This window comes from Coregonus clupeaformis, chromosome 35, assembly GCF_020615455.1.
Source record: "Coregonus clupeaformis isolate EN_2021a chromosome 35, ASM2061545v1, whole genome shotgun sequence".
Taxonomy (NCBI): Eukaryota; Metazoa; Chordata; class Actinopteri; order Salmoniformes; family Salmonidae; genus Coregonus; species Coregonus clupeaformis.
Genome location: NC_059226.1, coordinates 9,150,695 through 9,163,997, shown reverse-complemented (window position 1 = coordinate 9,163,997; position 13,303 = coordinate 9,150,695). Strand labels below are relative to the sequence as shown.

At 42.5% G+C, this 13,303-nt stretch overlaps 1 protein-coding gene across 1 annotated transcript; it reads right to left on the bottom strand.

Moving 5' to 3' along the window:
* Nucleotides 1-5,160: 5,160 nt before the first annotated feature.
* LOC121550860 (G-protein coupled estrogen receptor 1) lies at nucleotides 5,161-10,429 on the bottom strand. Its single transcript, XM_041863252.1, has 2 exons — nucleotides 10,253-10,429; nucleotides 5,161-7,490 (listed from the first exon to the last, which is right to left on the bottom strand). Exon 2 carries the CDS (start codon nucleotides 7,021-7,023, stop codon nucleotides 5,953-5,955), a length of 1,071 nt encoding a protein of 356 aa, XP_041719186.1. The 5' UTR covers nucleotides 7,024-7,490; nucleotides 10,253-10,429; the 3' UTR covers nucleotides 5,161-5,952.
* Nucleotides 10,430-13,303: the final 2,874 nt, after the last annotated feature.

The window sequence follows — 13,303 nt, the reverse complement described above, 5'->3', positions numbered from 1 at the left end:
GACACGATCAAAACCATGTCATAATATGTCATAACAACTGACATGTCATAATATGGTCATAACACTGTCATGACACATATATTTAGACCTGTTGTAACATATAATGCGTTACTTTATGGCTGGTTATGACACCTACATAAGAGTGTCAAATCCCACAAAACCTACCACACAAGGTAAAACATTCCATTACACCATAGCCTACTTGTCAACAGTAAGTTTATGTTATGCAACATTTTCTGAAATTGACCATATTCAATGATTATTGTAATTGCGCACATATTGATGTCAGACATGCACCTACCCCAGTGCATATGTACTTTTTACTCCCATACATTTTCCCTCACACCAAAAAGTACTCATAAAATGGACAGACAGGACAGGACAGAATTATGGTCCAATTCACGCACCTATCATTATAACGCTTTGTCATACCTACTGCCTCTGATCTGGCAGACTCACTAAACACAAATGCTGCGTTTGTAAATGATGTCTGAGTGTTGGAATGTGCCCCTGTCTGCCCCCCACCCAAAAGAAGAGAAAATCGTGCCGTCTGGTTTGCTTAATATGAGGAATTTGATGTATAGCATTTACTTTTACGTTGTCCTTTTACTCAAGTATAAAGATGTTGTATTTTTTCCACCACTGTACTATTTTTTGACTTTTACTCAAGTAGTATTTTATTGGATTACTTTTACTTGAGTAATTTTTTATTAAGGTATCTTACATTTTACAAGGATGATAATTGAGTACTTTTTCCGCAACTGCTGGCTTATATGATTATGATGGTCATAATGCTTCTTGACGGTGTCATAAAGTGTAGTTTCTTAGTCCAAGTAAAGTGACACAGGATGTTCTATCGATCATAGTGTGTATGCGTGTGTGTGTGTGTGTGTGTGTGTGTGTGTGCATGTTTGAGTGAGAGAGAGAAAAAAATATATATATATATATAGAGAGAGAGAGAGTATGGTGCTTGGTTAATATGCCACTAGAGGGCAGGGTAGTATTATATGACTGTGCTTTATCCAGGGATTCATCATGTTACATGATAAAGTTAAATAGAACTGAAGTTGGAGATGAAGCCCACATCCACCCTGCTCAACACTTCTCACTTATCAGTGGCTGCATACAGTATATACTCATCTGATCTACCTCGGACATAGCCATAATCAGATTTACTATATCCCCTGTGTGTGTATGTGTGCATGTGTGCATGTGTTTACGTATTTTTGTGTGTGCAGTTGTAGCAGGTCAAATCTATAACTAGAGCAGGGTTGCTGCTAGGCAAGGGGGAGGAGAGAAGAAAATCAGTGAAGCTTTCACTCAGCTTCAGATAGGGTACATCAACTTTGTCACCACGTGCCCTCTCCTTTTTATTTATGCTTGCTGTCTAAATTGAACTTTTCTCAAAATCAGCCAATCATTTACTTGAATGCACGCTTGTGTAGCTCAGCATGCATGCAAAAATCATCCTTCGCCCCTCCTATTACCAAGAATGCAATCTTTATTTTTCACCTCTGGGTTTTTCCGCGAATAATTTTAATTTACGCATGCAATTATGAGTCAGATCCATTATTCAGCCACCTAGCGCCACAGCGTGCGTTGCCATACAATTATGCATGAGCCCTATCCAGTCTTAATTACTTTGACATGGCAGCAGCCTTCTCTCACTCCTTGGAGCGGTCAGTGTTGGGGAGTAGTGAATTCCATGTAGTTCAATTAGTAATTTAAGTTAAAAATATATATATATATATTTCAAAGTAACTTTAGTTAAGCAAAATATATTTTTCTTAAGGTTGCTTAAGTTTAGCTTAACTTCTTACACTGTGAATTAATTGGTAGCTTGGTTACCTATATTTTCAGAGTAGTTTCCCCAACACTAGTTGTGGTGCATGCGTTTACCCCTATGCAATAGAATGTCAGGGTGCATTACTCTGGTCATTTTAAAAAGTCAAGTTATTCTGCCCAAGCATGCTCAAGGGTCTAAGCAAACCTCATTCAAAGAGAAAAAATGCTGTAGATAAAATCAAAGGAAAAAGTCACACCATTTCTGCTTTCTATGACGTCAGTCACATCCAACTCTGATCCCTACTCAATAGACAGCTGCGCACACAGTCCCCTGTCAAACTCTTCTCACAGTCTTTCTTTCCCTGTGTGTGTGTGTGTCTGTGTACACCACACGTGTGCCGGACGGGTCCTGCCCTCCCTCTCCCCAGGGGGTGGGTGACCTGGGGTGCTCTTGGTTCCGTCCGTCTGGCCGCCGCTTCTATATATTAATGAACTTGTCAGTCATCATTGCGTTATCACTCGCCCATCTTCCTGTCTTGGTCCCTTCTGTCACCTTCCTTGATAGTCGCATCCTCAGGCCGTTCTCATGGGGATCTTTATTTCTAAATCTCATACATACGTTGTATAGGCGGACATACCCAGCCCGGTTGTAGTATTTTTGAACATTCTGCTATATGTGGTTCACAAGTGTACACAGAGAGTGTATCCTGTATGTTCTCATGCTATTTCACCCAAAAGACATGAGGTACATTCTGAAAGGATATTATGTGTTTTGTGTGAAAAGGACAGATCTTTGTATCATGTACTGCAACAAGTTTGACATTTTCACGACAGACCCCCTACAAACAATTATTCAAACAATGCTCTGAGCTGATTTCCCAGGCTGCCTGGATTATCACAGCTGGAAAAACAGTTTGTGGTTTGGGCTCATGCTTTTCCCAGACTGCACCAAGCCACCTGCTCCGTCCACAAATACAGCCCAACCTTACCACAGCCACAGGATGGCCATGGAGCCCTAACAACCATCCAGCCCAGCAGCACACTTTCCCATTCACACACATAGTAACTTACTGAACTTTCACTGGCATTACTGTAACAGACCCACAGGGAGGTTGTCTCAGCAACACCCACAGAAACAATAATTAAACCACAGGATCCCACAACAATACATGTTAGCTGCAGGCGTGCCCTGTATCATCCTTGAAACCATTCTTCAATGGGAACCTGTTTGCTCCCTGGAATCATACCGAAGTATTTTTTTGTTTATAGCTTTGAGAATATTAATCCAACAATTTTGTTTAGAATAGAAGGTGCAATTTACAGTAATAATACAAAAATAGATCACTTTTAGCCATGTTAGTTTCAACCTAATGCATTAACAATTTATTACACTTTCTCTGGCTGACAATGATATACACAGAGGCTGTAAACTTGTTTTATGACAGATGATTTGGAGCCTCAATTAACAAGCTTATAGCACTGTCCAATGATTGTTCTACTCCTCTTGTGTTGCTTAGTAGCCAATATTTAGTTGCCTTGGAATCGTTTGTTAATTTCTACTCCTGATTGCTCCTTTGATAGTGTGTATTCTTAGTATTTATCACAAGGTAAGAAACAGGTGGATCATGATAGCCTATCTACTTCCAACTGGGAATACCGCTTTTGGTGCCCTGGCTTTTTTTAGCTAGGGACTCTAAAATAAAATCAACGTGCTATTGTATTCTTCAATAAAGCACATGGGTTAGGTCATAACTGTTACATAGTGGTGGCACCCAAACGACCCACTGCCATCCTGTTTGAGTGGCCCGCCTGTTGCATAATCCCAAAGTACGTAGCCTCAAATTGCCTACGACTCTAGCAATGGCAGTTACACACTGTGCATGTGTTTTGTTATTGCTGAACTACGAATCAAAATTATTTCTCTACGAACCTTCACACTACTCTACTACTAAACACATATTCCAATGATGAACTGTTTGTAACTCTCGACATCTCAAATCTCAAGGTTATTGATGTGTACATGTCGGTGGAAAGGAAATGCCCTGGAAGTAACACCCAGACTGTGCTGTTATTCATATCTTGATTGACATTAGTTTGTTTGTTTTGGTTGGTTCACCCGTGGGAATTCAGGCGCACATAAAAGGGCTTGTTGGCAGATTTTATAAGATATTTTATGATGTCTATAAAAAATAAAAAAAATTCTGTTGTGGTTTCAGTAAGTAGGCCTATTAGTCAAATGATATCTGACACCTGCACTAATCCATCATTTCCATAGATTCAAATTAGAGATAGAATGGATTGTTACAGTTTGAGTAACCTAGGATCAATTCACGAACACAAACAAATAGCAAAAAAACCTAACTGCTGGGAACTGCAATTACTGGAATCCATTGTATTCGTTTGTTTTTCTATCAGTTCCTTTTACATTCATGGGAAAGGGATACTTTTCTCAGGATACACTGTAATGCACAGGAATTATATCATACACAGTAATGACTGAGGCAATGGTCCTAGGGTTCAATAAGGGTTAACAGTTCATGGCATAAAAGTACAAAGATTGGTGTATTTCCACAGAATTTTTGTGTTTATAGTGAATGAGAACAATAGTTGAGGGGAGCAGTCCTTTTGCTGGCTTCCTGTAATTGAGGAGATTTTTCTAGCAAATCAGGAGCAGGTGTGACTCCTTACAGTAGCTTACTGTACATACTCTCAACTGTAACTTGAACTAAAAGATCTGGTCTATATTCAGCCTTATTTCACAGACATATTAGCAAGACAGAAAATAATGTTTAAAAGGATGTTTACCCTTACCCTCATCCCTTACACAAAATAGTATTTGGTAAATAAACAAGCATTTGGTAAATAAATCTGTCCCTGTTCACTGCAGTTTTAGAATGACTGAAACTGTTGGAGACTGAGACTGGGAGTGAACACAAGTGATGGGAGCAGCGCCTCCATCGTCTTCATTGAGTAATGTGTTTACATATATTCCCATCTCCTCCGCTCCGAGCAACACCTGCCTCCTTGTTTCTGCCTCAGGCAAACAGGAGTTGACAACTAGGGTCATAATACTGTGGATAACATCCGTCTTTAGAATTAGTATTGGTCTTGACTAAATATATTTAGCATTCTCCAAATACTGAGGGCACTGGCACACAACTGTTTGTGTATGATTGAGTTTTCTTCGATTGGTTGTTCCAGGAAAATGAGCATATATGTTTCCTTTGCTATCTACCTTGATTTGAAGAATATTTTAGTTAAAAACATTTGACATGAATTCTGTAAACATGGGAGAAAACTAAAGGGAAAGAAGCTGCTACGTGTTTTTTCTGACGGCTGTGCGCGTGCAGCAGGCCACCACCTACAATTTGTAGAAAAATAATTTGTTCCGATTTGTGGAAGGCATATCATGTCTTTTACTTCCACTTTTTGTAATACACTTGAGGTTGTCAGTACTAAGTCAGCAAAGAGCTTCTCAACAGCTTCCTAGAAAAAAAATATTTATTTTATTTATTTAAATAAGAGTGGTGTTAGTGTACAATTGCTTGCACAGGCAAACAAAGAAAATGTGATCTACTTAAAATACAGTGCCATTGTCAGTACACAAAAAACAAGCCAACATCAGGTTTGTCTAGCAGTCTTCTGGGTTACCTGAACAGTTCTGAGCAGTATACAGTGTTCCAATAACCACACCGGGGTCAAGGAGCAGCAAGTCACTGGTCCGTTTGATGTGTCTGTTTTAATTTGTTCCCTCACCGCCTTTTCTCTGACCATATTGTCCTGCGGTTTTATGACAGGTGTAGCTTTGATACATTAGAATAATGACTTTGTCCTTTAATGAGCGAAGAGAATACATTGAAAGTACATCAAGCCTGGTATTTTCATCAATTTGCCTTGTCCATTTTCCAAATGTATATCTAATGACATGTAGATACACAGTGCGCTCTCCACCCGCACCCACAGGAGCCAAAATGGCTGTCCATGGTATCTCTACCACTTATGAGAAGCTGAATTCTGGATGCCTTGAGAATGTTGTGTGTGTGAATATAAAGACAATTCCCAGGATCCTGCTGGGTAGACACAGCAGCACATACTGTAGATCTTCCTCCCCCTGGACTTCTGTTACATCCTAACCTTTCATAGAAACATGTTGCTGATCCTGCAGCATCATACCTCCGACATCTCACTCCTCACAGGGATGTGTAAATCCAGGGTGTGGTGGCAGAAGCGGTAGAGCACGGACCAGCTGGCCTTCTGCTTGATGAAGAGTCTTAGCTTGTCCCTGAAGGTCTCCCCCAGGAAGCTGTAGATGATGGGGTTGAGGCAGCTGTTGGAGAAGGCGGCCAGGTTGACGATGTGGCCCGTCAGCGGGTAGTCGTGCCACAGGTGGCCGCTGAAGGTGCTGCGCTGGGCCGGGTCGTCCGTGCCATGTAGCAGCTGGATGCTGATGAAGACGCTCTCAGGCAGCCAGCAGATGAAAAACACCAGCACCACCACCACGATCATCCTCAGGGCCTTCTGTCTGCGAGGCCACAGGCCCCGGTGCTTCTGTGCCCGCATCAAGATACGCACAATCAGCGAGTAGCACAAGCCGATGACGGAGAAGGGCACCAGGAAGCCGATGGTCACCTCTAACCACTGGATCTCAAAGACATTAGCGAAGCAGAAGTGCACCTCGCCGCGGTGCTGGGTCTGGACGATGGTGAAGGGGAGCAGTGTAGCCAGGATGGAGGCCATCCAGATGAGGCTGCAGCTGAGCTTGGCGTGCTGCATGGTCCTCAGAGGACTACTGCTCATGGAGCTAGCCAGAGCCACGTAGCGGTCAAAGCTCATCCATGTTAGGAAAAAGATGCTGCTATACATGTTGACCTGTAGGAATAAGGACATGAAGGTGCACAGAACAGCGTACTCATAGTACTTCTCGTTGAGGTTGAAGACCTCGATGAGGGAGTCTGCCACCAGGATGAGGTCTGCAACCGCCAGGTTGACAAAGTAGAGGTCAGGGATGGTCATCTTCTCCCTGTGGTTGAGGTTGACCACCAGGATGAGGATATTCCCAATGAAGCCGATGGGAAAGAGGAGGATGGTGTAGAGGCAGGAGAGGAAGAGGCCGATGGTGTAGAACTGATAGGTGTCTGGGTTCTCAGATGCGTCCGTTGCGTTGTAGTCGAATGAGGTGTTTAGTTGCTCCGTACCGTTTACATATATCTGAACCAGAGAGGTGGTCTGCACTTCCATACTGCCTGTGTCTTTGCTTTGAAGGTCCTGAATAATAGGTGATATAGCCTACATACTTAAATCGTGTCAGTGCCCGATTCTCTGTCTCAAAAGGGTCTCTCATCTATGCCTTATTTGCATGCTGACAGAAGTCAGTTCTTATAAATATATACATAGTTTAAGGGTTGTCTGACCCCATGTTGATATCAAGGTTTGCCTAGCAATAGATGACAGAGGGTACAGACACAGAGCAGCACCTCCATGTTTTGATATCCCCCCTTCTTATCTGCAAAGGATTTTAGGGATTACATGATCCATGTGGTCCAACCTAAGGGCCTACATGTACTTAGGGACTTTGCTTCTTTCTCTTTTTTTGAGCCGTTTGTTTTTCACAAGTTCTGATTCCAGTGCTGGCTTGTCTCATCCAGTCCATGTGCATGTTTATTCACCCAACCTCAGCCTGTGACGCTATTGCTGTGACACCTGAGCTGTGGAGAGGACAGAAGAGAAAAGTCATTACTTGAAGGAAGGATTAGGTGCTCAGCAGCCTTTGGCCAAATGACATATGTCTGATTGCGTGTCTAGTGACTGAGCACATATCAAACTCCTAAGGACCTGTGGTTTCATCTCAGGTAAAATTATTTACTGGTATCGAACTGTTTACACAGCAATCAATCATATTTAATGGTTGAACTCAACAGTTTGTCTCTACTAATTCCGAGATGAGACAAAGTTCATTGGTGGTTACCCAAGGACATTAAAATGCAAACTTTCAGGCTTAAACACATTCATTGGAAACCTGCTGCTTTGAAATCTTCAGCCAATCGTAGCTCAGTCTATCAGCCTGCTCCAGACATAATTGTTATTAATTGGTGAGATGGTGGGAAAATAGATTTTGAGCTAATTAACATTGAACAAAACCGTTCTAAATCTGTTGTTTTGGCTAGAGCGGGGCACATGCTTTCTATACACGTAAGAGATGGCCCTTGTTATATTCTTGTTAAGCAAATATCATTAATCCGTGAGATGATATGTAGACAATGTTTATATTCCTAAACAGTGACGCAGTAAAGACATTTCATAAATCAATGTTCAATCAATGTTTTCAGAATGATATCACTCTACTACTGTTTTTTCTTTACTTTACATCTGCTTAATTTTATTATTGATAATAGAACATGTACAGTCATTTATTTAGAGTCGCAAAGCTATTAGATCAATCTAACCCCGACTGTTTTGCACATTATCCCAATTTTCATTTCTCCACGTTGGTCTTAGCTAAATAATAGTCTAAGCTACACTGTAAAGGAAAACTGTAATTTATAAGGTAATTTGGGATATTATCAACAGTAAAATACTGTGAAATGTTTTACTGCAGCATATTGTAAATTATCGTGCATTGTGGGAAAATTATGTGGGAGGGGAAAGAATTGCTGTATTTCGAATGGTACTGTAATCCATCTCTGTACCGTATTTTTTGGAGCGCCAAAAACCTTTTAACCACTACTGGGTGCATGGTATTGTTGTTTCTGGCTCATTAAAATATTTTGAGGCATGCCTTGTAAGAGGCTATATTTGTTCCACCAGTTAGTAAGAGTGCAGTACCAATTTAACCGTTATGTGGTATGTGCAATATGAAATACAGTAACTTACGTGCTTCTTTGCTGCCTGTAATTTACTGTTCAATTCACGGCAACCCCTTTACAGTGTAAATAATATCATGACACTTCCCCTGCTGCCTGTTTTCCCTCAGTGCAGAGGAAACCTTGACCTTTAGCAGGCATTCACACTCAGACCTTCAGACTTTTCATTTACACCCAGAGGAAAACCTCTGCTATATTAATGCTGCCTCCTCTCCCCTAAGTGTTGGCTTTCACAGCCATATCTCAGCCATGCAGCATGTATGCACAGGAAATCAAAACGGGGATAAATGAGACATAGGGATCTCATCTCACAAGGAGAATAGCCTCTGAGCCGTCTGAGAAACATCCAGGAAGCCTTGCCATCCCAACCACATAGTGTATCACCATTATCCTTTGGCAAACAAACTTTGACGGTCTGTTTTGACTTCAAACAGAATGAAGGATCTGACATTTAGAGCAATACATCATCTAATGTTTCCACAATACAGCCTCAAACTGCTGTGACGGTTTTGGAACATATTGCCAATGAAATGACACTGGCAGTCCTAGGAGGCAGATAAGTGTAGAAAGACATGCCAGCCCACTTAGATTAAACATGGGGACTTTATTTTGATATGGACCAAGATGGATGGCTGATCAGGAATCAACAGGACCCACATTAGGAAAGCTAAGATGAATATAATTCCCTTATAAAGGCAGTTGTATAATTCAAAGAGAAACATACTGGTACATTTTATTTGACCCTTTATGTCCTTTTGTACAGTCACAAAAAGGAAAACTCCTGTTATCAGGAAGAGTTTTATAGCCTGAGGCAGAATGATGTGAGGAATTCTATCTGTATTAATTGTCTTGATATGTAATTTGGTTATCCTCCATCTGCACTGTCTATAAGCAAGGCTGGTGACCCCATTTTGTGTTATTATACAGCTTTTGTCATAACACGCCATTTATAAGCCAGCTAAAAAGGTTAAGCACCAGACAAAAAGCTCCTGGAATGGCCCTATTGCAATCAAGTTGGGCATCTATCTCTAGAAACTAAGGAGTGGTTCTTTTGTTGTGGACAGAAGAATAGATGCATGGTGCTTACTAAGTCTAGTGAGACATGAGACTTGACAGCTCCCTGTCTCTCTAAGGAAACAGGATGTCAATCTACCGGTCCAGACATGTAGGTTAGTGGGGCAAGATGAAAGTGGATAAAATAAATTATACATCACAAATCACTTTCTGTTCACTGGGCATGAAGGTACAAATGGTCCATCAACCCAAAAAGCAACAGACATCTTATCCACACCAGGCTACACACTTTTCTTTTGTAGAATGGACTCTATAATGTCCCAGTTTTTTACATGATCTTAAATCAGAAAATAGCAACTTGAACTGTCTAATTTGTAACACCATAATCTGCGAACTCATTAAGTGAAATTAAATCTGACATTGAGCAGAGGAAAAATCCCATCTTTGGTGCTGATGTATTGAAACCTCCCATCCAATTCAAGTTTGCACCTTCTCCTTCTAATATCTAAGACCATTTATTTTCTTCAACTCTGTAATAGTTATAAAACAGCTACAGTATCACACAGGGATGGAGAGCAGAGAAAAGCACTTACTTTTCCGTGGTGGGCTTGTTGTCCATCCAGTGTGAAGCTCCAGTGCAGAAGTCAGTGGAGTGTCACCGATTTGTAATCCCCATGTCCAGCTGAGGCTGCACTCACTGCCTGCGCCACCTGCTGTTCAGCCCAACCCAGGGACAGAGGGAGCGAGAGAGAGAGGAGGGCAGAATAAGAGGAGGAGAGAGTGCTCAAACAGACGTGGTAGCTGATCACTAGACCTCCTCCCTCATGAAACTTGCTTTGTTTGTGACCATGCTTGTTCCCTCAGTCATCTACCCCCTCCTCCTCCTCCTCCTCTCCCCTCCTCCCTCACACCTCTCTCCCTGAACCCTCCCTGAATTGCTCAAAGCATTCAGGCATTAGGGTCCGTGACCTAATTATTAACCCAGAGAGGTGTGTGGATGCTATGGGATTTTCTAAAGGCTCCAGATGTACAGTAACTAGGCCCAGGTCTCTATGTACATAGTCCATAGACAGTGGCCTGAGAAAACAGCCTCATCTGTAGAGTCTATCTAGTCTGAGCGAGGAAAACACAGCGCTATACACATCCCGTCAGAGAATACAGTATATTGTTTGTATACGGTCATAGTCATAGACATAGTCATACATCACTATACAGTATATACACTGCTCGAAAAATAAAGGGAACACTTAAACAACACAATGTAACTCCAAGTCAATCACACTTCTGTGAAATCAAACTGTCCACTTAGGAAGCAACACTGATTGACAATAAATTGCACATGCTGTTGTGCAAATAGTATAGACAACAGGTGGATATTATAGGCAATTAGCAAGACACCCCCCAATAAAGGACTGGTTTTGCAGGTGGTGACCACAGACCACTTCTCAGTTCCTATGCTTCCTGGCTGATGTTTTGGTCACTTTTGAATGCTGGCGGTGCTTTCACTCTAGTGGTAGCATGAGACGGAGTCTACAACCCACACAAGTGGCTCAGGTAGTGCAGCTCATCCAGGATGGCACATCAATGCGAGCTGTGGCAAGAAGGTTTGCTGTGTCTGTCAGCGTAGTGTCCAGAGCATGGAGGCGCTACCAGGAGACAGGCCAGTACATCAGGAGACGTGGAGGAGGCCGTAGGAGGGCAACAACCCAGCAGCAGGACTGCTACCTCCGCCTTTGTGCAAGAAGGAGCAGGAGGAGCACTGCCAGAGCCCTGCAAAATGACCTCCAGCAGGCCACAAATGTGCATGTGTCTGCTCAAACGGTCAGAAACAGACTCCATGAGGATGGTATGAGGGCCCGACGTCCACAGGTGGGGGTTGTGCTTACAGCCCAACACCGTGCAGGACGTTTGGCATTTGCCAGAGAACACCAAGATTGGCAAATTCGCCACTGGCGCCCTGTGCTCTTCACAGATGAAAGCAGGTTCACACTGAGCACATGTGACAGACGTGACAGAGTCTGGAGATGCTGTGGAGAACGTTCTGCTGCCTGCAACATCCTCCAGCATGACCGGTTTGGCGGTGGGTCAGTCATGGTGAGGGGTGGCATTTCTTTGGGGGGCCGCACAGCCCTCCATGTGCTCGCCAGAGGTAGCCTGACTGCCATTAGGTACCGAGATGAGATCCTCAGACCCCTTGTGAGACCATATGCTGGTGCGGTTGGCCCTGGGATCCTCCTAATGCAAGACAATGCTAGACCTCATGTGGCTGGAGTGTGTCAGCAGTTCCTGCAAGAGGAAGGCATTGATGCTATGGACTGGCCCGTCCGTTCCCCAGACCTGAATCCAATTGAGCACATCTGGGACATCATGTCTCGCTCCATCCACCAACGCCACTTTGCACCACAGACTGTCCAGGAGTTGGCGGATGCTTTAGTCCAGGTCTGGGAGGAGATCCCTCAGGAGACCATCCGCCACCTCATCAGGAGCATGCCCAGGCGTTGTAGGGAGGTCATACAGGCACGTGGAGGCCACACACTACTGAGCCTCATTTTGACTTGTTTTAAGGACATTACATCAAAATTGGATCAGCCTGTAGTGTGGTTTTCCACTTTAATTTTGAGGGTGACTCCAAATCCAGACCTCCATGGGTTGATACATTTGATTTCCATTGATAATTTTTGTGTGATTTTGTTGTCAGCACATTCAACTATGTAAAGAAAAAAGTATTTAATAAGATTATTTAATTCATTCAGATCTAGGATGTGTTATTTTAGTGTTCCCTTAATTTTTTTGAGCAGTGTACTTTATAGACATATACCTCATTCCTCTTAGTTATGCCTCTCAAAGGAGTTTGCATTGAACATCCTGTTCGCAGCAGATCTGTTTAATGTTTCCATTGCATAGTGAACATATTTCACTAGTTTAGAAATGCACTGAAAAACATTTGGCATAGGACAGCCTAACTGGGTCCAACTGGAGGGTATCTGGCATGAGTGGCATTCATGTGGAACTCCAGTAAATACCACTGATGCCATTTTTACAAGCCTGCTTCCAAGGGAAAAACAGATGATAAGAAAGCTTACTAGGCGGTACACCGTAAATAGCTTTGTTAGTCCCAAAATCGTATGCAGAGCTCTCAATCACAAAACGTTTTAGTCACTAACTGTTTTTGTATTGGATACTCGTAGATTATAAGATAATTGTTGGTGAACACCAATGGCTATAAACATATATTTTTTCAAGAGGCCAAATGAGGACAGCCAAGCATGGCTTCGTCATATTTTACAGGTAACAGTCGACCCTGCTATGTATTAAAAGCAAAGTGAGTTGTGAGCGTGCCCCATTCTCCTCATAATTCAATTTGATGTCCTTGAGAGGCTTCTGGCTTCTTCATCACAGCTTTGTTATCAAGATGAGAAAAGAAGAGGAGCAGAGAGAGAGAAAGCAAAAAAGAGGAAGATAATCAACCTCAGAGCAGAATTCATTTTGAAGAGAGAAAGGGGGGCCAGAGAGAAAGAGAGGGATGGACACCAGATGATGCTTAGATGACGCTTATAGTTGAACACTTCCTGTGAGGTTGGTCCTCAATGTCAGTAAGTGGGAAGGTAAGCAGGTGCTATGACTCTACGTCAACAACACTTTGA

Bases quoted from the DNA above. Each gene is read 5' to 3' on its own strand.
- LOC121550860 (XM_041863252.1), bottom strand. From the start codon at position 7,023: ATGGAAGTGCAGACCACCTCTCTGGTTCAGATATATGTAAACGGTACG.